The sequence below is a fragment of the Dunckerocampus dactyliophorus genome, chromosome 12 (genome assembly GCF_027744805.1).
Source record: "Dunckerocampus dactyliophorus isolate RoL2022-P2 chromosome 12, RoL_Ddac_1.1, whole genome shotgun sequence".
NCBI classification, from domain to species: Eukaryota; Metazoa; Chordata; class Actinopteri; order Syngnathiformes; family Syngnathidae; genus Dunckerocampus; species Dunckerocampus dactyliophorus.
The window spans coordinates 346,829-371,707 of NC_072830.1; the positions used below are offsets into that span (position 1 = coordinate 346,829).

Genomic DNA, 24,879 nt, shown 5'->3' on the forward strand with positions numbered 1-24,879 from the left:
AGAGGAGGTCTTTTTTGCCAGATGGGTTTTTTACAAGGGTCAGCAAAAACGTCAAAACAAACAAAGGGGGCCACCCCCCCTTAGAAAGGTCTGGATCGGGGTATTGTGGAACGGAATATTTGTGGACCGCTTGAGCCAGTGGGATTTAAGAGCTTAGAAAGGCTAACAAAGTGGCACAAGCAAGCATGCATGCTTGTTGTCCCGTTTTCTATTTTCTTGACCTATTTGGGATTTGAGTGTGACATGCAAGGAAGGGGTCATGTCTGATGGACGCTGTGTGGGCGGTGTCAAGCATGTAGATGAGTTTGGACCGCCAGGATGTATCCTAGCTAATCGCCTAGCTCTATGCTACAAAACATGATTTTCTAGTTAATAACATGTTTTAGTTCAGTGGTTGTCAACTGGTTTGGCTGCGGGACCCATTAATGACAAGCGGCGACCCCAAGTTGCAAACATTTTTCGAAATTTCATGAAAAGACAGTAGCGCTTGAGTTTAGGGTTGTGCAAAATAACAGAGTGTGCCAGCACAAAACAGAAAGAATATGAATCCACAAACTCTAAATTATCTTAACAAAAAGTGTGTGTAGAGGTTTTCTTTTATGCTCCCACTAAAGTTTGGCCTACTTGCTAGCTCAGCAACTCCTGTTGAGTTCCATTTCAGAGTCTTTACTCTTTCCAGAAATAAAGCATGCCGATTACAATTCACATAAGATACAAAATGATTTCTTTGATTTCTTTTCAATCAACGTAAACTATATGAATCTGAACAAACACGCTAGCCCAATGCTAATTTACATTGAATTCCCATATCCGTGCTAGCAATTAGCATTAACAATTTTGCATGGTGATTTTGAACACTTCCAAATATGGTAAATAAATAGACAAATGATGTGCATTCAACTTAAATGGTTGATTTATACTGTATAATAAGCATAAAATGCTTACAGGCAAACACTGTGTAAGGCTCAACAAGAGACATGTCTGTCACATTCAACATCTTAATGGCAGTAGACTGCTAACAAACGTTGGTGGTCTTGTATGACAGTGGGTTTCAAATTGCACTACAGACACTTGGCACCACCCATTGGAGTACTAAACAACACCCACCGCATAAAAAATTGTCCTTCAGAATAAATGTGCAAGATTATTTTTCTACCTTTTTTTGTCCAAGAAAAGACCCACGAACCACCAACTGGGAATCACTGCTTTAACTATAAAGATACATCAAACTTGTCCAAATATGCCCCCCTACTGTGTTGCCTGTGCTAAGATATTCTGACAAATCTACCACACGGTGGCATTGTTATTAAAACCCAAAGTTTGACCCCAGGAAATTTCTCACGCAGCTCAACAAAACTTCCCAATCACCACAGAATTTGGTGCACACCTTTAGGAGAATGACAAGCACAAGTGTACAACATTTCAGCGAGACTTGTTGAAAATCATGAAAACATCTCTGTAGGGGACAGTGCATTAGTCACTGGCCATCTGCCAAATGATTCTAAAACCTTGCTAGCTGTACTCCACGTACTTTCCAAAGCATGTTGAGCACGACCTATAGGTGGCACCGCAAATGTCATTTGCAGTCGTATGACTGAAACAAGCGTTTCAGTGCACACATGCTGAGACTTTGTTTTCCTGCTCAGTCAGGCAGCAGACCTGGATAATATATTTAGACACACACACACTCTGAATATTTAAACCTCTGTTGCTATAGCAATCTTCACTCCAAGTTGAGATTTTTGTGACTTGTACGGCTGTACTGGCATAGCTGCTCATTGTTAAGCCGCATTCTCAGCGTCACTGAAGGTAAATATAGACTGAGCTCTTTCACTCAGTCAATCAATGCAGCTGGATAGTAAAGGGGTCGGGGAGGGGAGGGTACTAATAGTCCATAGCGGTACTAATGCCATTATTACTTTGGCTTATAAGCACAATTCTCTTATCGATTCCCTCACTACTATTGATTTCTGATCAATTTACTGTTGGGCAATAAAAAAGTAGGCCTGCGCAAGTTGCCACTGTCAGCGTTTGTTTGATTGATAAAAATGTTCAAGTGTGGAGCGTCTGTTGGTATAGCATGGATATTTACACTTGGAGAACCTGTCTGTCAGAAATTCCTACAATTTCAAGATGATCAGATATAAGGCTAAAATGTGGGGCACAGAAGCTGCCTACACGAAAAACATCAGTTATTCATGACTACTAGCGACTCGTTCACCTCGGGCTGGTTGTCCGAATGGCTTGCATAACGTCATGTTGTGTTACCCGGTGAGCTCATTGCACTTATCACTGACATGCATGCTAACTGAACGCTTCAAGGTACACCCATACAATCTAATGAGATACAATACGGCAGCTTTGCAAGGATAATACAAAATGTTTATTACTGTGCGTTGTAGTTTGCAGTGGCGTAAAAGTCAACAGTCAACAATCATCGCCTACAGAAGATAGTCATTCAATGTAAGGCCTTATATTTTCTTGGCTTTGAGGTAAACAGTGGAAAGACAGTTTTGTCGTGTCCTACTAAATCAGCCTCATTGCACTGTTGTTGTTGTTGTAGGTTTCCAGTATTAGCTTAGCCTTCATTAACCAGGTTGCATGTGGTGCTTCAAGACCGTTAAGCCATCAGTGATGTAATGCAAGAGAAAGAACCCCGCTGATGTTGATTACTCAATGATTGTATAGCACGGTACATTGGATATATATGTATATATATATACAGTATATATATATATATATATATATATATATATACACTGCTGATCAAAATCTTAAGGCCTGTTGAAAAATTCCTAGAATTTGCATTTTGGACGCATTTGGATCTTAATGAGGTTTACGCCCATGAAGAACCCGACTTAAAACAACAAGTGAAGGATAAACAACTCCAGTCATTTATTTACCATTCTGTGTTGTGAAGGCGGCCAATCTTCATCTCCATGTCTTCAGGCTTAAGTCCATGTTCTAAAAGTTCTCTATTTCAGCTCCAAATGTTTCTTCCTCCTCAAATTTTGTCTATAATCACTGTAAACATCCTCTGTCTCGTACGCCGCCATGTTTGTTTACCCGAGTGATAGTACTCCGATGGCGTCACTGTCGCAAATGAGGCTGAACTGTGAGAGCTGGCGCCATCAACTATAAATGTTATGTTTGTGAAGTTACCGTTCTCTTTCAAAGATGGAACAATGTAGAACATAATTCCAAACAATATGTAACATATTTAAGCAAAGTTGATGAATCACGTCAGGGACCCTTTAAAAGATATCATGTTAATATCCATAATACTTGACCTATATGTCATTTTCTCATCCTTTTTCAGCACTGCCAGTAACTCGAACAAGAGCACGCCTGCTTGCTCGCCCGTCCTGCGCAAACGCTCGCGCTCACCGACACCACAGAGCCAGGAGGGCGACAACATGGTGGAGAAGGGCTCGGACCACTCCTCGGACAAGTCCCCCTCCACGCCCGAGCAGGTTGTACAGAGGACGTATTCGCTGCAGTCGGGGCGCAGCGGGGGGAAGAACTCCAAGGTAAGTGACTATGTTTACTTCAAGCCCCCTGTGAGAATGTGTAATTCTGGAAACGTCTCAACACGGTATCTATGAAGCTGCCAGCGTGACCATTGGGTTCTTGGGTCCCAGCACCATTTCTAATAAACATGACATGTACTGAGGGTTTATACACTCAGCTTGCATCGTGCTGATGCTGTTGTGCGTTTTATCCAAATTCTTAAGAGTAGGGATATAACACAACAGCTTCTGTTTTATCATGTACAGCAAAACACTATAACACAGTGGAGCCTCACCAAAAGTCAAACAATTTGGAATTTTCACAAAAAATGTGCAGTAATCCCTCGTCACTTCATGCTTCCAATTTGGCGACTTCACTCTATCACAGTTTTTCAAAATTATATGACTAATGTCTCTTCTGTTTTTGTTGCTTAATTTATTGGTATATATGTTTATGAGTTTATGTTTCTTATGTTCTTATTCTTTCTTGTGTTTTCTTTCTTTTCGTGGGAGAATGAACAGAATAAGATTTTCATTGCATAGTATAACTGCTGTTTTTACCATGCACATGACAATAAAACTCTCTTGAATCTTGAATCTTGAATCTAAGTCATGCTGTTTTGTACTTGAATACAGCCTATTATTAGTAAAAAAAAAAATGCATATTTAAGAAAATGTAGAATTCTTTTCCTAAATCAGACATTTTCATGCATAAATATGGCTACATGCACTAAAATACAAACATAAGGCACTCCGAAAAAGGTGGCTATAGGGGTGTAATAATGTTAAAAAACATATTTAGAAGGTTGTAAATAGGTTTTCTATGCGCTAACTACAAAAATATTCCGATTCAAAATAAGGAATCCTACTTGGCGGAAATGGACTTTTCATGGTCGGGTGTGGAACCAATGACCTGCGATAAAGGAGGGATTCCTGCATATACCACTTGATAATAAAACACCACGAGGTGACAGTGGAACTTTTTAACACTTTGCTGTTGCCGCCATGAACAAATGAAAACATGGCCGCTGCTGTTCAATACAAACGTTAAGATGGCGACAGTTTAAGCCTGGAACAGATAACAGATGAATTCGGGTGTTTTTTGTACTTTTTATTAGACCTGGGAGGTTCCACTGTAGTGCAAGTATGATAAAAGGACCATTTCACGTTCAAAACATCCAATCAGATTGCTCCAATGCCATCCTAAGCCCTTGGGGGCCATATTTGCATGGATTGCTATGATGTGCGGTGATGTTGTAGCCTTCCTTCATCAGATGATAACGCCACGTCACTCCATTCATTCATTCATTCATTCAGCCAGTCACAGTCAATGTGCACCCCCCCGGTCCTTCTGGCCGCCACACGTCACATGATAACCTGTGCCATCTGATGTTGATATTACCTGGATCTGTTTTTCTTTTTTCTTTCGTGCTCATCTTTTTTTTTTATCTGATTTTGTTTTCTTTGTTCTTCTCCTGTTTGCATGCTAGTCTCACAAGCGACTTTCCAAAGTAAGCATTACTCTTTTCTTTCTGTTCTTCAAAATGTTTCTGTGCTCCTGCTGCGTCCTTCCTCTCGTCTTGTCTTGTGAGATCACTCCAGCCTGCTACTCCATCCTGCAAGCATGGATGACAGTCTCTTCCACCTTGCTCTACCTGCCCTTTTCTTCTTCCCTCTCCTGTCATATGCTATGTAGCACTTGTGTTAGCTGGCTGATATTATATTTATATACTGTATATTTACACGCACACATCTCATACAAGAGCTGTATCAAAGATTCTGCCCTTCTAAAGATAATAATGCTCAGTTTTGATTGATGCTATATTCATATCTTTCATGTGTACTCTGCTGTTCCACACCGACAGTAAAGTATTTTTAAACAAGCATGGCATCGCTCTAACAACACCAACCCGCAGCATATATAGATAGCGCTTATTTGGTTTGTTGGTGTGTCTAATGTTTTGGCCGATGACTTCTTGGTGCCAAATCAAAACTAGCCTGCTTCCTAAACTTGCAGACTGTTCTGGTACCATGCACAGTATGACAGGGGTGTCCCAAGTGCTGCCCGGGGGCCATTTGCAGCCCACACCTGTTTTTTTTTTTTTATGGGCTAAAAATATTATTTAACCAGAACACTAAAAAAAAAAACAGCAACAGTGGAAAATCTTTCATAATTTTACAAGAATAACATAATATTATGCGAATATATAACATCATTTTAAGCACATAAAGGTGTCCTTTTTTTGTACATTTTTTAAAGTCATAATATTATGAAAAACGAAACTAATCAAGTTGTAATTTTTTGGAAAATTGGATTGTGGAAAAATAAAGAAAAAAGTCAAAATATTATGGGAATAAAGAAAATGGACAAGAAAAACATTTAAATAGTTTGAAAATGTATTTTAAAAAAACACAACAGCAAAAATGGAAAACAAAACAGCTGAAGCAAGAATAAAGTACAATTATTACAAATATAAAAGTAGTATTCTAATGACAAAAAAGTTGCAATTTTATGACGATAAACTTGTAAAATTAGGAGGGAAAATAATGTCATTTCAGTAGCATTGAGGCGAAATATTAAAGGACATTTTAATTCTTATTAAAAGAAATAGAATGAAATAAAGTTGTCCTTTTTGGAAAATAAGGTTGGGGAAAAGGTAGAATATTCTGGGAATAAAGTCATAATAATACGAGAAGAAAATTTTCAAAGATTTGTTTAAGAAAAAAGTTGAAATATTTGGAAAATAAAAAAAAACAGCAAAAATGGGGGAAAAAAAGGGCAAAGACCAAAGTTTATACGGCACTTTTTTTCTTTTAGGAAATATCAAAGTGGCCTTGAATCCTTTCATTTTTCATTTTGTGGCCAGACACCCCCCCATGTTGCTTTCAAACGTTGTTCATAGACAGGAAAAATAAAGTCAAATAAAGAAGAGGCTGCCTCATAGGACACACACACACACGCACACACACACACGCCAAATGATTACATCACCCCTCACTTTTGTGCCACAATCTAAGCCGACCGACAAACACCACTCACCCCCTCCGTCCCTCGTGTAAGCCTCAGTCACCTCGGTCACATGACCCCAGACCGTGGTGTGAGGTTGCCCCGGCAACGTGAGCCTGATCACCCTAACCCTAATGCAATCCAAATAAAAGAGCAGTGAATGGGAGCGCTCCCTGCCTCCAACCATCACGCCGGCCCCCTCAATGACGTCATCAGCCCTCCGGCGGCCAAATTACCCCCAATTATTCTTTTTTTTTTTGTACAAATGCTTTTCTGTGCTCATCTGACTTTGTTTTCTCTTGGATTGTCTTTCAGTATGACAGACTAAACCTGATTAAAGTAAGCATTTCTTTTTTTTGCTGCTTTCTTTTGGCCACCCCTGCTACCCCCCTCCCGCCCTGCTCCAACACCCTTCCACTCGGTCCCTGCCACCCCCACCACCAGCCCACACTTCCTCAGGACATGTGACACTACAGGCTCCTCTGTCCGTGCATCCCAGTGTGGTGATTAGTTGTGTGAATGCTGACAAACGAGCGTTCTCATTCATGTGCATTAAAAAATCCAATCAAATGTATTTTTTTATTTCATTTATTATTTCATCCTAAACGTGCTAATCTCAGATGTGACATTCAGCAGACTCATCACTGTTTCTTCAGACTATGAAATTAGGGAAATATTTCAAGAGGTGTAAATGAATTGATTTCTTTGGTTTTTCCACCTTCAGTGTCATCATAGCTGATTTTCTTCCAATATATCAACAAAGCAGTACGACTCTTCAAGATGAATCTTCCCAGAAACAACTGCAGACACGCTCGCGCAGCACAGAGCGGCCTCATAGTATAATTCCTTCCTCGTGTTTCTGTCACTTTCAGATTAAATCAGATTAGCCCGCATTAGCTCAGTGAACGTCACAGGCAGGCCTCGGGTCAGCTCACTGTTCTAGCGAGCAGCGAGCGTTAAACCGTGTTTCTAAATGACCAAAAATGCACACACTGACGTGTGTTGATGACAAATCCAGTACATCCCAGCAAACAGCAAAGAAAATGCGGGTGACTGATACACCCGTAAAAATGTCTATTTTTGACACACGGCTCCAAACCCCCCTGCTATCTTAACGTTGAGGTTCTTCTCCGATTTCGTATCAACATTTGCAATAAATGTTGTAATTATTAGATTGGAGGCAGATACAGAGCCCTCCCTGTTTCACTTCAATTGCCATCGTTCACTGTGAAACCAACAAGCTAAATGCTAAATGTACAGGCTGGGTATTAAAAACATATGAAACCCATTTTCAATGGTAAAACAAAGGCGCATGCAGCCACTAATAAATGATGACGGATTGACGGAGGGAATTGGAGTCTCGGTCTAGCCTTTGGCCCGGTCGTCAGGCCTTCTTCTGTCATGGTGGCGCCCCCGCCTCCCTCTGAAACAGGTGGCAATGATGCATGGCCCCGCTGCTCCGCAGGCCGCCAGGTCGTCCCAGGTGAAGCCACACACGCGGCGAGCCGCCATCTTGCACCGACATCACGTCGTTACAGTGCGGTCCAGCATACAGTACATGTACTGCATTTCTGTTGATTTATTTCTTTAAGGTAGGGACAGTACACATTGAACATACAGTATACACGATGTGTGAATACTGTATGGCACATTCTAGCCAAAGGCTAATTTCCATCTGTTCCCTCAGTCGCTTGGCTAGCACGTATTTATGAATGATTATCTACTTAGGGTGACTGACATTTTCTGCAAAAAAAAAACATTTTTGAAAAAAAGCTATTAAAAAAAAACAACACATTATTATGTAACTTTTTTTTCCAATATTTTCAGAACTTGTATAATCACACTACGTAACTCTAAAGTCAGACTGGTGATATGAAATATTGATGCTTCTGATACCACCTCTTCATGCTCCGAAATCAAGTCTCAAATCAAAATATGGATACTTTAGATAGTCGAGTCATTTGAGGTTTATCTGTTGAAGCAATCTTAAACGAGCCATGTGGGAATTGTCAACGACGTTTTCATTCTTACAGTAGTAATGAATCATTTATTTGAATGCTTTTTATTATTTGACTTATTGCTTAAAATACCATTTGCACATATTTTATATGAATTGTCCTCACTTATTTCTGTTGTCGTATATTGCCGATATCACCCCCTACCTCAATGGTTCAAAATAAATGAATGATTCATTCATACAGTAAAAGAATGAAATGTCTTTCCTTCTTAATGCTATGATACGAAATACACTCGTTTTTTAAATTAACCAGACACATTAGGTGAAATTGCACAAAGTATTGGTATTGGATCGGTATCGCCGATACTAGCCTAAATTTCTCTCAGTATCGGAGGTGAAACGAAATCAGTGGTATCGCATATGCTAAATGTTTCACTTCTCTGGTTTGAATTTTTTTCATTCAAATGGTTGCTTTTGGTTTAGTTTTATGACTGACTCTTTTACCGGAAGATCTTTTTTTTTTACCTCTACTTGTTTCGAATGAAGACACTCTGCTGCCCTCTGCTGTTCCACAACGGAAACGACTTTGATATGAATGACAGACACACACGTCATTGAATGAAATGGAGTATAAAACGTGCGTGTTCTGGTGTCGGTAGTGTGCGCTGCAATGAAAAGTGAGCATTATTCTCTTTTGTATTGGATCGTGCAGCCAATGTTGTGATATATTTACTGTGCTTCAAATGTGAAACATTTCCTTGTAGAACTGGACAGACGTGCTTGTATTGACGCTATCGGACTGACATTGACCTTGACAAGAGCACTTGGTCATTTTTCACATCCTCAACATGTGGAATAATTTTCTCTCTCCTCTCTCTTTCCTCTTTTTTTGTCTCTCTGCAGAAGAGCCAAAGCTGGTACAACGTAAGTGTCTCTTTTTTTCTTCTTTGTCATTCAGTTTGTTTGTGGATGGACGCTTCATTCTTTGCACGTGCGTGTGTTGTGTTGTGTGTCAGTGAGGAGTGGACATTTAGCATCAGGAAAGTTGTCTTCCTGACCCTCTTTCCTGCCCATAGAAACCACTTTTGGGCGTCCCACGGGCCCAGCACAGCTTTGAAAGGGCAGCAAGTGGACTTTAGTGATTGATGGATTAATGCAACAAGTGGGTCTGCTAGTAATCAATCATGCAGACAACGCACGAGTAGCTTATGTGCACAGTCTTGTTTCATTCTAGTTTTCAAGGATGCTTATCTCCACGTCACGATTCCCTGCTCACACTTGATGCGTGTATGACTTGTGTTGCACCCCCCCAAGCTCTTTTAGTCCACATCACGTCTGGGTAGTTTCCCACAGTTCCATTACCGTCCAACCAACGGTGCTACTACAACTTGGAGGCCTCTATAACATGGGCAAAAGTCTTGGGACACTTGTCTTTAAGTATTTACAACAACCATAAATGTAAAGTTGTAAACAGGCAGCACGAAGGCATACTTGGATGGCTTTGATGTGGAAGAACTTGCACAGGACCCTGACCTCAAACCCCAGCAAACATGTACAACAGATGCGGTGACCCTTCCATTCATCCATCCATCTTCTATGCCGCTTGTCCTAATTAGGGTCGCGGGGAGATATGGTGGCCTGGTGTCCAAAATGTTCTTCCAGTATCACCACCTGTGTCCCAATATTTTTGCATAAATCGACTTTGGCTCAGACGTGCTGTCATTTTGGTCTTTTTTTTTGTCTTTTTGTGACCAATCGACGTTTGTTGTAATACAAAGACAAGTCTTACTACTGCAGTTCTCTGTGACACCACTAGGCGGTGCGCTAAGACCAAAGTGTGTTCCCACAAAGTGTGTTATTTGAATCCCTTTTATTTCCTTCTTTTCTTGTCGTTACATCATGATTATTGTTACTGTTGTTGTTATTATTCCCTGTGTGTGCGTTCTCTCCCCAGCATGAAAGACAACACATCATGAGAGTAAGCATGACTTGTGTTCCTTTTGCTCGCTCTGGCCTCTCAGAGTGGCTTCCGGTCTGTTTGTCATTCCACTCAGCCGGTGCTGTTCCCACCTCATTGCAAACCGCAACATGGCTGCAAATCTACAACCATTTATGATTGCCAAATCTGAAATTCTGGACTGGGATTGTGCCAGGGCCCAAATTACAGTTGGAAGCTGTGTTCTAATTCCGGTACGCAACAGGTGGCAGCACGTGAGCGTTGCCAGTGTACTAAACAAAGCATCAAAAGGGGCGATGGGCACGCATTGAATGCCTTTGCATCACATTTGCAATGGAGCATGGTGCTAAAACGTGGAGGATGCTTTTATACGCAGCAGGTGTGGACAACGCAAGCAGGTTCTTGTAGCATGCCACTCACGTGCCCTCTACTAATGTCAGCGTAACAATTAGTGTAGCGTGAGTAGTGTGCAGATTAACGCTTCATTAATGGACAGCTGGATGCAACAGTGGTGATTCTTACTGTGTGTTTATGGAATCTGTTTCGTTAACGCCTTTACGCCTTTCACAACATTAGCTTTCATTCTTTGCCAGGATGGAATTTATTGAACATTGAGATCGGTCATGCAGGCACCATATTTGTACTTTGCGATGACATCCTTCTGGAATTCAATCGTGTTTCTCACCTTCCTTGGGGCCCATGGTGGGGCTTTGCTTTGTTTTGGCACTCCATTCCATGGAAGGCCGAGGACAAGGCAAACGGACTAGCTTGTTGCGTGCAATGTTGAATCTGTACAATACAACCCAGGCAAAATTTTTGCAGACAACCGAAACACACGAAAAGCAGTGTGTTCGAAAACTAAGTTTGACTGTAATCACAAGGGCTTCAAACAAGGTTCAAATAGGATTTAACAAAAACCCAGCAAAATCAATAGTAATCTTACAAGAATAAAGTCAAAATATCAAGAAAAAATGATGTCATTTTAGTAGCAAAGATTTGAAATTTGAAAGAAAAAATAGGTACATTTTTTAAAGTCATAATATTATGAGAAAGAAAATAAAGTTGTAATTGTCAGAAAAAAGTTCTAAAATTATCAAAATGAAGTCAAAATATTACAAGAAGAAAATTTGCAAAGATTGCGTCAGAATAAAGTTGAAATATTGAGAACATTTAAAAAAAAACAACAGCAAAAGAGAGCAGACTGAAGTTGATACTAACGATATGCTTTTTCACCGATATCACAAAGCTGAGATGAAGTTTGGTCTTGAAATGTATCAATTCTTAGCATATCTACATGTGTTGCTTTACAAAACATCATAGTGGCCCTTTTTCACTTTGTGGCCCTTGTTGGGAAAGGTTTGGACGTGCCTGGTCTTCAGATGAAGAGGAATTGTAGCAAGACTGCAGAAGGTGTGATCTAATTCATGTGGCAGCTGCTGTTGCAAGTCAGTAAAGACAGCGGCAACCTTACAAAATAATCACAAGGACTCCAACTAAGACTGGAAATAGTCCACATAGTCAGAGAAATTGCAGTAATACAGCAGGGTAGTAGTGATGGGACAAGCGAAAAATGTGAGCACACCCTTTAGACTCTAAACTCAGCAAGACCTTCACCAAGGTGCAATGATTGTGTTCTGAATGTCAACACAAAAAGATTCCTGGCAAATTGTCACATTGTTTCATGTTTGAAAGTATAGTCATTAAAAAGAGAATATGGTCTCAAGGGGGGGTTATGACGTATGCATCATTCACACCAAACATTGGCTGCTGTCCCCCTGTGGCTCCAAATGACACTTTTTTCAAGCAGAAGAACAGCAGCGTCCAGCACATGTCATCAATGGTGGTTTCAAAGAACAGGTTGAACAGATAAATGTCTATATTGGTCACCATTCCAAGTACAAGTGTAAAAATTGTGGGGGGGGGGCCAATTAAAGTGATTGCAATTCACCGCTATACAGTACATGTCCGCAGCATGTGCACAGGCACAAAAGCAGTCTCAGGAAAGCGGCCAACAGTTTGGAGTCAGTGTGCAGCTATGATAGGCTAGACATTCAATGATAGCTGACATTAGCAGCTAAACCTTGCCAAATTGCTATCATTATGTTACAACTAACATACCTAATGCATGCGTGTGTGTGTCATGTGTGGCGTGGCTTGCAATGGCGGAGCAGGAAGAGGCGGTTTTATAATGACGGTGTTTTTTTCTGGAATCACGATATGCCACTCTTGACCTCTATTAGCACTGAATTATTAGCGAGCCACGCTATCCTCTCCTCGCCATCCATGCAGGCTTTATGTAGATACTTCCTCTGCAGTTCTCCCCTCAGGCGGCACAAGCAAGAGGGAATACATCAATTTAAAAAAGGGTGGGGAGGAGTGCATGTGGTTGCTGTTCACAACAGCAGAGGAGCCAAAGCACGAAACCATGTCCACTTGGGTTTCCTTATTCTATTTCCTGAGTATCGATACAAGAACACCCACGCGCATTGATGCGGCGTCCTTACGTAACAATAAAATGCCAAATATTCATGAAAAGCTCTTGTGGTAAAAGGATGAGCTTTCGGTGGTGACTCAACCCCCACCCTGGTTTCCAATACCAGCCTCTGCATCCCTCTCTGTTTGTGCAGGGGGTTAATAGTTAACCACATCCATGAATGCTGTCGGCTACCTGGACGCAGCACCGGTGCAACAATGGCCTTGTTCACTGTTTGATTTATTGGAGGACGATGAGCTTTAAACGAAGGTTTCAGTCAGCAGCAGCAGGAAGTCTGGAGAATGGAGGAGAATGTTTTGTTTGGTGGGGAGGGCAGACACCACCGTGGCCTCTATCAACACACTTGCCTTTTGGATTCTTCCATATTTGCAGTGTTGGAAGATGTTATTTATTCACACTGTATGTTTTTTTGTCCTGTCCAGCCTTTAAGGCAGATAGAATTGTTGATGTAAATGCCCTCAAGTGCTCAACACATTTACTCTGCCAGGGAGAAGTGTGATATACACTTCCCCTGTTATACACAATTTATTTGACTTAGATGCTTGTTATTATGCAAATTTGGAGCGGCCGTACCGGAGCAGGAGGGGACAAAGAAGAAGAGAAAAGAAAACAGAGGGGGGTGCGGGGATAAGAGGGGGACAAAAAAAAAGACAGAGACAAGGACAACAGCAGCAACAACAAGAAGAGAAGAACAGAAACAAACAGGACGACATCAGCAAATGTCTGTGACTATAAAGACCCTGACAGAAAGCACAAAATAATATCAACAACCACAATGACAATACTGCATTGAAACAGTCACACATAATAGCAGTCATGAAATGATGAACTATGATAGTGATCACAATGATAATACTGCATTGAAACAATCACACATAATAGTAGTCATGAAATGATGAACTATGATAGTGATCACAATGATAATAACTGTAATGCACATCATTGTAAAAACTATCATCGTATTGTAATAAAACAACATAATAACACCCTGGTTAACTCAGTGAGTAATGTGATGAAGTACGTATGTACTGCGAGTGTGCATATGTACGTGTGTACAGGTATCTCTGTACGTGTGCATGTCTTCATATATATAAAAAGGTGCACAAGTGGGTGAGCGTGTAATTGTCACTGAGAATGCATGAAAGGAGAGGGGCACCCCTCCACCGCCCAGAGAGCCCCGCCCCAAATAGCCAGGCCGAGCCCCCACCGTCTGAAAGCCACCAGGCCCACAGGGGCAGGCAGCACAAAGATCAGCCCCCCAAAGAGCCAGCCCAGCAGCCAGCACCAGCCCTCACGAAGCAAACCCCTGTGTATCCCCCCCCCCCCCCCCCCAAAAAAAAGAATAAATATATTAAAAATAAATAAATAAATAAAAGCACACACACACACACACACACACACGCCCGCACACATGCACACACTGCACACACGAGCCGTCAGACCGCACCAGCCACTGGGAGCCAGACCACCCAGCCACCCCCAGAACCAACGGCGCACCACCCGCGCACGGAACTACCAACCCCGACAAGCCCGTAGACCAGAGGAAGCAAAGACGCAGACAGCGGCCCAGCAAAGCACAAAGACCAGCGACAACTAACGCCCAAGCGCCCGGCAGAGCACCACCTCCCGGCAGATCCAGCCCCAGGGTGGACACTCCCCACCCCCTGCCCGTCACCCAAGACCACGGACCCCATGAGCAGGACCAAGCCCCACCCCACCAGACAGCATACTGTATGCTAAAAATGCTGTGGAAGCTGCACTGAGAGAAACCCACGATCGTTGCATTAAGTGTACTGATCTGTTTGTTTGGTGCTTTTATAAAAGCTTCATGCTTGCCAGTGGCTTTGTGGTTCAATCACAGGATGGAGTACTGGTGCAGTATTTCATGCACATATCCCACAAAATGGGCGCATCAGAGTCGTCCCAGAAGAGCTGCCATTTTTCCGCCTATGCTTTTCACACAGGCCCCTGTAGCAAGAAGTGAGATGTTTCTTGTGCTGAATTGATTCCAGACCCAACCGTGATAAGTGAATTTCCACAAAGTAGGATTCCTTTTTTGTAAATCAAATATTTTCATAGTTAGAGCATAGAAAACCTGTTTACAACCTTCTAAATATGTTTTTAACATTATTAGAGCCCTCTAAACGTGAAATAACACCCTTAGTGTCACCTTTAAACTCCTATTACCCAATACAACAGACATAATCAGAGAAAAAAGGCCATCTAAGACATAAATAAGACTCATGCGCATGTGCGTTCCAATAAATGTGCTCCAGACGTTCGGACGGAAAAGGACATCATTGGTTCAGAGTTGAATACCCTTTCAAACAGGTGTATTTCCCCCTCTCTTACAGCTTTTCATCCAAAGATGGAAAATTGCGTCCCCCTGTTCCATGTTGGTAGTGTTTATGTGACACAAGCCAATGTTTTGGGGGTGGTTTTACACCCCTACTCTGCTGACAGACACTTTAAATAAGTCTCAGAAGTCCCACAATAGAGTGTTGGCCAGGCTAACATTTTGGCAGTTTGAAAGTGCTTTTAGTAAACCCTACTACCAAGGAGCACTTTTGTGCTTTGGATCCACTTTTCACATATGCACTGTACTCTGCACTTGTCCGAAGTGATAGATCCCATATGGTCATGGAAACAATGATTAGACGCCCTTTGTCTCATTGATTTCAATGCATAGCTCAGAACTGAAGTGGTTATCATGGCAGTAGATAATGTCAATATCACTGCTTCAATGGCTATTTTTGTAGTCATCACTAGACCAGGCATTAAAATGACGAAGACACCAAAGAAAGAAATAATTTTTTCCATGACTGTATATCATGTATAGCAACGTAACGTTGTGGGAGTGGGACAGGAGGACACAAATGTTAGCAACGCTAGCGTAGCTACGTGAGCTGCAGTGCTAAAATTACACTCACATTTTAACAGCAACATCATGCTAGTTTGCCTATTTGCTGAAAAAAAACAAATGATCAAATGTAAAGCTCCCACGTCTGAGGCACTCCAGGCTTTATTTTAAGATGTGTAGTGAAGACTTTTTTGTTTTTTTAACAAAGGTGTCCACCGTCATAGTGATCGATTTATCTTATGTTACTTTAACTGACACTGCAGAATAGGAGACCTTTTCAACTGTGACTACTACTACTTTTAGCCCAGCCTTCGTTTTGTATATCTATTGCTCTGTTTGGGGGGAATGGTGATTCCACATCAGTTACATTTTGCATGTTGGTGTTTGGCAGCCCAGTTGTGGCTCTTCTCATGATTGATGGTGTTGTTTTGCAGGAGGAGGTAACTGGAGGTTATGCTCACATCTGTTCTCTGGAACTCAATCACTTTGGCCAGACTCAACCCTCCAGTGCAACACACTTTAAAACTTCACATTCTCTCCTCTAAACTTCCTCAGCTGGTCTTTGACTTCTTGTCTCAGGTGCTGGGGGTCGTAAGCAGTCACATTTCAGCAGACCTGGGAAGCGCCACACACACGCACACACACAATTCACACACTTTCCTGGAGTTTGAGAGAGAGGAGTGGTGCACAAGGGAGGGGGAGCTACAACCATGATAATAAAGGACTTGTTGCTTGGGGTTACTCGAGGGCAACGGCCGTAACTCCTCTCCCTGTGTGTGAAAGAAAGACGGCGAGAGAGACGCAGGGATCATGTGGCTGGAGTGTGCCTCTCTGCCCACTTCTCCACACCGACAGCACCCAAAACTCAAAACTTCTTTTACGACACTGACAAGCTCTTCACTGTCAGGGGGGTTGCAGAGGGGGGTGGACACCATCTATCCATGAGACAGAAAGGATCGAGTATGGATCTAGATGAGGATTGTTTGATGTCGGATTGGGAGGCTGTGCTGGAGCTGGATGAGGCCCTGGCGGGGTGGCTTCTTCAGGGTCCAGCGAGAGGGGAGTGGGGTTGGGAGTGGGGCTGGGCCGCCTCAGACCTCCAGGAGGAATCTGATTGGAACTCTGAGGAGATCCCAGCAGTAAGTTGTCCCCTTGCTTTTATTGCTGGAGAGGAAATGTATGTGGAAGTTGATGGTGTGTTTGGCTGTATCGGCCACTTAGAAAGCGTCAGCAAAGTTCTGTGCTGATTCCGTTTTTAAGAGATAAATAGAGCGCTAGCCCGGTTATGACCCACTGCCATCTGAACACTAAAGCCTTCTGTTGTCTGCTTTGGCATTTGCATATAGCACAGAAAAGCACATATTCTAGCATTCCAACCCTCCCATGTCCTGCTTTTCCCACGGGCCAGATCCAAAAGAGTACAGCATATTCTTCCTTTGTTACCGCATGACTTACAGCTTTTGTTGTTTCCTCAAGCTTTCCTGATGAAGGAAAACATCTGGCAAAGACAGTGAGAGCAGCCCGTGCACAAATGACACATATTGTGGGGGTTTTCCTGTTCTCACTCTTGCCTGCTAAAGGCAACAAAAGGATGATTTGGTCAAACCGTTTTCAAGTTGTAGTCATAACGGCGTTGTCTGATGGAGTGTACTTATTATTGTGGTGGTAGTTTGCAGTAGACTGGAAGACATGGTTTTTGCATGTTGTCCTCTAGTGGAGCTAATTTGTCACACACATTAGAGTGCAAATTACCACCAGAATGATGATAATAATAATAATAATAATAATAATAATAATAATAATAATAATAATCCATCCATCCATCCATTTTCTATATCGCTTCATCCTCATTAGGTTCGCGGGGGCATGCTGGAGCCTATCCCAGCTGACTTCAGGCGACAGGCGGGGTACACAAAATAATAATAATAATAATAATAATAATAATAATAATAATAATAATGCATTTGATTGGCCACTGACACGGATGCATGGACACAGATAACAGCAACGCACTCATGAAATACAAACAAATAAGATCCAATCGAAAGACAGGGGGGGTTGTGAGCTTGTAGATGGCCTTGAATGTATCCAAAAGGATTTTGAATTCATTTCGAGATGTGATGGTAAGCCAGTGGAGGTGCTGCAGATGGGGGTGATGTGGTGAAAAGAAGGGGTTCTGGGGATGATTTGTAAGAGAGTACACTAATCAGTATCAAGTGCACTAATCAATAGCAATCATGAATAATCAATAACCAGGCTGTCAACAAGAAGGTAGTATGGGGGCTGAGGGAGGGACGTAGGCGATTGATGATGCGTTGATGGAAATGCAGATGGGGGAGAGGGGGTCAATATATATTAAGCTGTCTGAACTCTTTGTCTTATAGGTGACCAAGCAAACGAGTGTAATACATCTCATTGTAATATGTCATGGGCCACTAAAAAGGGGCTGCAGGCTGAAAATGGCCCCTGGGCCGCACTTTGTACACAACTGCCAAAGCATGTCCATTCAAACTGCGCTGTTGCAACGGTCATTAGCAGGTGTACCTAATTTTGTGAGCAATGTAGTTTGCTCTGTTGATGCCAAGCTGAAAATGCAACTCATTCCAACGCTCACAGCATGTTTCCTGAATGACCCGAAGCAGCCTGCCATGTCAACATGACGCTTTTTATGTGCAGCTCTCTTCGCCATTGAGTCTATCTCACTTCTTGTCAAAATCCCACAAAGCAGGTCTTAGTCAGGGTTTCGACAAGGTTTGAAGGGCCGCATAGCAAAGACAACACCTGTTTGTATGTCTGTGTGTGTGTGTGTGTGTGTGTGTGTGCGTGTGTGGGGGTGTGTGTGTGTGTGTGTGTGCGCGAGGTTTGTATATGTGTCTCTCACTTGAATTGTCCCTGCAGGTGCTGAGCCCCACATACAAGCAGCGCAATGAGGACTTCAGGAAACTCTTCAAGCATCTACCTGACACAGAGAGACTCATTGTGGGTGAGTGGACGGCCGTGACACGCAGAGGCCGTCTCAGGAAGCGACCGATAAGATGATGTGTCTTCCCGTTTGACTGTTATTATGCAACATTATTATTAACTGGTACTAATGACTACTGCCATTTGGTGAAAAAAAACTGACATTAACTGTAACTTTACTCTGTAAAATCTGCACCTTTATTCAAATCTGCATAAAATGTAATTTTTCATTAGCTTAGTTTCAGAGGGGACTGGCAGAAAATAGCTAACAAGAAGCGATAACGACAGCAACAATAGCAACGTTACCTGCCTTCGCTTGGTTTAAGAGGGGACAGGCAGAAGGGTGAGCAATTCAAAATGAAACAGTGTTTGGTCAAGCTTAACTTAAGAGGGGACAGACAGAAAGAAAACAGAATAGAACGCAAAAACAAAAGGCAGCAACAACAAAAACAATTTCACCCGGGGGAACGGTTGTGTTCTTTTGGTGATGAAACCCTCAGGTCGTTGGTAGTGTAGTGGTTCACACAGCAATTCCCACTCCTGACCTTTTTGGACAATCTAGGCCAGACGTCTCAAACACAATTTACCTGGGGGCCGCTGGAGGTAGAGTCTGAGTGAGGCTGGGCCGCATCAAATATTGGGAACAGGGCTGGGAATCTCGGGGTACCTCACGATACGACACGCGATACATGGCTCACAATAAGAATAATATCTTGATACAGTAATGGGGGAATGAAAGAAAGAAAGAAATAATTTCACAGTTTATATTTTGCTACATTCAGCTGGGATAGGCTCCAGCTTACCCGTGACCCTAATGAAAACAAGCAGTATAGAAAATGGGAGGGATTTTTTGACCACATTTTGAAGTGATTCAATCACTCTTAGTTCAGTGTAGGCTTATGTGTGCATCCTACGACTAACATTGGCTTGTCGCATGCCATATTAGAGTCATCTTTGAAGACAAGTTGCGGGCCACAAAATGTGACTCGGCGGGCTGCAAATGGCCCACGGGCCATGACTTTGAGATCCCTGACTTAGAGCTTGCGGGCCGCATTTACAGTAGTGTTTCCTGTCAAGTCGCGGGCTGCAAAATGTGACTTGACGGGCCGCAAATGGCGCGCAGGCTGCAAGTTTGAGACCCCTTATCTAGGCTGATGATCGTATAAAAAATGGATGGTGTGCGTCCTGTCTTCATGTGTCAGACTACTCCTGTGCTCTGCAACGGGACATCCTCCTGCAGGGACGACTCTACCTCTCTGAGAACTGGATCTGTTTCTATAGCAACATCTTCCGCTGGGAAACACTGGTATGCTTGTTAGCACTCCGCCTGCCACTGTTTTGGCACAACTGCCTATGATAGCACACAGTACGTGTGTATGTGTCGCTTTTGCTTGCATGTAGCTGACGGTGCGATTAAAGGACATCTGCTCGATGACGAAAGAGAAGACCGCCCGCCTAATTCCCAACGCCATCCAGGTCTGCACTGATAATGAGAAGGTGAGGTTTGTGTAGAATGGCTGGCTGTGCATTGGACACACATCCATACCGAGTACCGTTCACTCTTCACAGCACTTTTTCACCTCCTTCGGAGCCAGAGACAGGACATACATGATGATGTTCAGACTGTGGCAGAATGCGCTGCTCGACAAGGTGAGCCACTGATACCATTTGTTGGCTTTTGAAACATATTTACCATAGGACATCATGCTAATGCTAATGGTTTACTTTTACCATTTACTAGTTTGTCAAATATGCTTTACAAAATACTGAATCATAAACATTTTAAATAATTTAAAAACAAATAATAAATAGAGGAATAAACATTGCCAAACATTATGTTGTATAAAGTACAGTATATATACGATACCTTCATTGAATAATAAATAAAGATCCAAAAATGGTCCAAAAATCTAAATTTAGAATGAACATAGGGGCCGTTGGGAAGCTCAAGATGGACTGAAATGCTGTGGAAATGTAGAATGAAAATAAGAGTATTTTGATTGTATGAGCTCAACTCTGGAACGGAACCAACACTCTGAGTCAGGAACCAAGCACTCTACCAGCTGAGCTACACCTTGTGAGAGTAGCAGCGGCAGAGGCATTCAAAAATGGAGTGTGACCCACCAGCATGAGTGGGCATTTCAATTTTCAATATTTATTTCATATTTTCATATTCATTTTCAATATGAGATTACACAAAATGTTGAAATATTTGGAAAAGTCTGAATTTGCAGCAACCTTGTCCCGAGTGAGCTGAAATGTACTATCATTGTTAATCAAGTGCTGGCTTGAAGTAGGATGGTTGCAATCAGAAATCAAAGTGATCAAAGAGAATTTACGGTCTTCTCAGTTCAACCATCGTCCCTAATTAGTCGACAGGTGGTGGTGACATCCATCTGTAATATCATTTTATGCAACATAATGGATGAATACATGGGGCTTGAACTTCGACCTTGGGGTTGGGAACTGAGTGCACTTATGTAAGTGCACTTATGTAAAACAAAATTTCACCAGCAGAGGGTACCATTTAAATGACCCGTTCATCTTCAATGGGAACATTTTCACAGAAAATATGAAGTTACGCTAAACGTGGAAATATTTTGAAAAGTCTGAATTGGTAGCACACTTGTCCCAAGTGAGCTGAGCATTTTCATTTTAGATTTGTTTGAATTGGTTAAGAAATGGAGGAGGAGTTAGCCGGCTAAAAATGAGGCGGAGTAAGAAGTGGGAAGAAGAAGAAGCGGAAGAACAAATGGATGAAAAATGGTGCACGGTTGAATAAATATGTGTGAATGACTGGCACACAATGACTGGCCTTTAAGGTTTAAGGAAAAATGGAACATTATTAACTGTCGTGCAAGTGTAAAAACAAGTGTTTGTCATCGTAAGCATGTGGTACAGAGCAGCCGATAAGTTGCGGGTCCGGTGTGACACACTGTGATTATTTTCAACCATGCTTCATGTTCTTCATGCAGCCTCTGTGCCCCAAAGAGTTGTGGCACTTTGTCCATCAGTGCTATGGCAACGAGCTGGGCCTGACGAGCGATGACGAAGACTACGTCCCCCCAGATGATGACTTCAATACCATGGGGTGAGTGTGCAACAGCCAACGTACCAACCTCCTTGGTGTACCTAATGCCGTGTCCCTATGCCTCCAGGTTCAGTGAGGAGATTCCCAATGAGGAAAACGAGATCAACAATGACAACTTGTCCAAGAGCAGTGCAGAGGCCAAGCCTGAAGGAAGTCCTCCTCTTCTCCATAAGAAGGTGGTCCCAAACAGCACCATGGAGCACACAGGCAGCCATGACCCGCCCATCACAGTGAGTCACACTGCAATCATCATGTTGTGTGTTCTCATTCCATTCCAATAAAAGGCCTTTTGTGTGTTGGAAGTTTGACCTTCCCGCAGACGATTTCACAGACTGCCCGACAGACGGCGAACTGCTGGCCGTGCCTCTGCTGGTGGAAGAGAGGAACAACGACACCGGTGGTGGCGGAGGAGGCGGCAGCGGCCCTGTCCCCTCGCCCTCGCTCGACTTCAACGACAACGAGGACATCCCCACCGAGCTCAGCGACTCGTCAGAGACACATGATGAGGGTGAGTGACTAATGACAGGTTTAGAGCATCAGAAGTGGCTTTTTATTGACAAAAGTATTGGGACAATACTTGCAAATGGAAGAAAATAGCGTGTGGAGGTGTTTCTTTCTTTTGATTTGATTTATTTGGACGTTTCCTTTCGCTTCAGTATACATCACATATCACAATTCACAGGTCCACGTGTTCACAAGGAGGAGGAAGAAGCGAAGCGTATACAGTCCCCTCCCCTCTTTGTTTCACATCAATTGCTAATACATTTGTTCATTTCCCGTTCAACATGTTCCCTTTACCAGCTCTGGTAAGGAAATATAACAAAACAGTACAATGAAGGTGAGGTTTGGATGGACAAATTGCTGCAATTTGCATAAAGTTCAGGTGTCATATGGCTTAGCTTCATGATTGTTCTTCCTTATGTTTTCTAAACATCAACTGCTTGTTCTGTTTCTTCAAATGGCTCATGCTAGTGCATTGTCTGAGTTCTTTACTCAGACAATCCCCTTCCATCGTTTGATTCCACGTGCTGATATGCTGAAGGTGTTTAGCCTTGTGCAGGTGTATAGGTGTTTTCGGGCATTTTAAGTTGAATTGTGTCCTTATTTTTGCCGCTACAACAGCTTCCCCTCTTCTGGGAAGACTTTCTACACAACCTTCCCAAAACTCTTCCCGCAAAATTGGAAGCATAGAATTGACCAAAGGTTAAGATGAAGATGAAATAAGTGGCCTAGGTAAACCTATGTCCCAAGACTTTTGTCCATTTAGTGTATTTGCTTGAGTTCGCTCGCTCGATTTTGTGTGTCTGTTGTTCAGGTGAGGTGCAGGCTTTCCACGAAGACCTGAACGGGAGGCAGCACATCAACGAGATCTACAAGTTCAGCGTGGACAAGCTCTACGACATCCTCTTCACCGAGTCACAGTTCATGAGTGACTTCATGGAACAGAGGCGCTTCTCAGGTAGTGATTGCGCTGCTTCTCCTGCCAAAGTCCCTCCTTGACGGCTTTATAACCCATCATGCCTGTTATTTGTGTGCATTCAGATGTGGTTTACCACCCGTGGAAGAAGGAGGAGGCCGGGAACCAGACCAGAGAGATCATGTACACCATCTCTCTGTCCAACCCCCTGGCCCCCAAGACTGCTACCGTCACAGAGACTCAGGTATACAGCAGCTCCCTGCTAACCGCGAGAACGCTTGTGAGTGGGAGAAAAAAAACGCAAATAATGGACACGCCCATAAAAATGCGTCCAATATGCCTCTCACATCTGTTAGAGCCATTTTACAGGCGAGCAGTATTACATCACGTCTTGTCGAAGCATCTTCCTGCTGGAAAATATTCAATGAATTGACTTGTGAGACAGCACCCTCTGCTGCATTTCATTGCAGCACACTTTTTTCCCCCTTGCAGATAGCGCCATCAAGCCACTTACTTTCTCTACGAGTTACCATAAAACAAACGATTTGCACTTTTTTAAATTTACCATTTTGCCAAACAGCAAATATTCTGTATAATAATAAATAAATGTATACTATATATTATTTTGAAATAGTAAATCAAAATCAAAGTTAGTGCAACGGGATGCCCCAAAATTGTACAAATTGGAGTTCAACCACAACTTTCTGGGAAAATATGTACACACCAATGTCATGATCGGCAGCAAAACCTATGACTATATGAAGCCATATCACATCTTTATGCCAATGTGGGCGGATAATATACAGTAGGTCAGCTGATATTGTCGGACATCAGTAGTTGGGATAGCCAGAGGATGGGTAAATGGTTAAAAGTTACTGTTTGCAATGCAGGAGAGGGTTGAGCTGCTCAGTACAATATGAGCAATACAATGTATGAAATCTAATGATGGATACACATGTACACGCACAAGTACGAGCTACACAACGCTTGTAGTACCTATAAAACGCCACTAGGTGACAGTATCGCTCTGCAAACACCATCCTGTTGCCTCTCCATTAGGTATAAGTGAGGGTGTGTGTTTTAGTGAGTATTTATTACACGATGGTTAACTTCTCTTTACACATGCACAAACATGTATTATTATTATTTATGTATTTATTTTTATACTTTATTTCCTATGTTTTTGAAATTTGACCACCTTAGAAGTGCACCAGTGTCACTGAAACAGGTCGTGGCGGTTTCACGGTCGTGTTGAATCCAAAACGATTCTTTTTCAGACTCTGTACAAGGCCAGTCAGGAGAGTGAGTGCTACATCATCGATGCCGAGGTGATCACACATGACGTGCCCTACCATGACTACTTCTACACCCTCAACCGCTACATGCTCACCCGGGTGGCCAAGAACAAGTGTCGTTTACGGTGAGTTTGTTCTTTGTCTTCCTGATGTTGTGCGTCATTGTTACGATTATGATATCATCTACCAGGGTATCCACAGAACTGCGCTTCAGGAAGCAGCCATGGGGGCTGGTGAAGGGCTTCATAGAGAAGAACTTCTGGAGCGGACTGGAGGAGAACTTTCGCCATCTCGGTATACTCCACTAGTTTGTGACATATTGTGCTTTTTC

At 42.6% G+C, this 24,879-nt stretch overlaps 1 protein-coding gene across 12 annotated transcripts in view; it reads left to right on the top strand.

The window, feature by feature from the left end:
• Positions 1-24,879, top strand: part of gramd1bb (GRAM domain containing 1Bb) — a 132,585-nt gene that overhangs the window by 93,986 nt on the left and 13,720 nt on the right. For 7 of the 12 annotated variants that reach the window (XR_008573050.1, XM_054793198.1, XM_054793206.1 and 4 more), the window contains 16 exons: positions 3,320-3,530; positions 5,000-5,020; positions 6,832-6,855; positions 9,377-9,397; positions 10,428-10,451; positions 18,683-18,767; positions 19,948-20,051; positions 20,147-20,242; positions 20,315-20,395; positions 21,721-21,836; positions 21,904-22,066; positions 22,140-22,344; positions 23,152-23,295; positions 23,379-23,497; positions 24,531-24,673; positions 24,739-24,842. Coding sequence is in view for 11 of the 12 variants with exons in the window: in XM_054793198.1 (XP_054649173.1) it covers positions 3,320-3,530; positions 5,000-5,020; positions 6,832-6,855; positions 9,377-9,397; positions 10,428-10,451; positions 18,683-18,767; positions 19,948-20,051; positions 20,147-20,242; positions 20,315-20,395; positions 21,721-21,836; positions 21,904-22,066; positions 22,140-22,344; positions 23,152-23,295; positions 23,379-23,497; positions 24,531-24,673; positions 24,739-24,842 (1,661 nt within the window). In the remaining variant the exon portion in view is untranslated. The remainder of the gene's footprint in view (positions 1-3,319; positions 3,531-4,999; positions 5,021-6,831; positions 6,856-9,376; positions 9,398-10,427; positions 10,452-18,682; positions 18,768-19,947; positions 20,052-20,146; positions 20,243-20,314; positions 20,396-21,720; positions 21,837-21,903; positions 22,067-22,139; positions 22,345-23,151; positions 23,296-23,378; positions 23,498-24,530; positions 24,674-24,738; positions 24,843-24,879) is intronic. The other 5 variants (XM_054793203.1, XM_054793204.1, XM_054793199.1 and 2 more) reach the window with 4 other exon arrangements.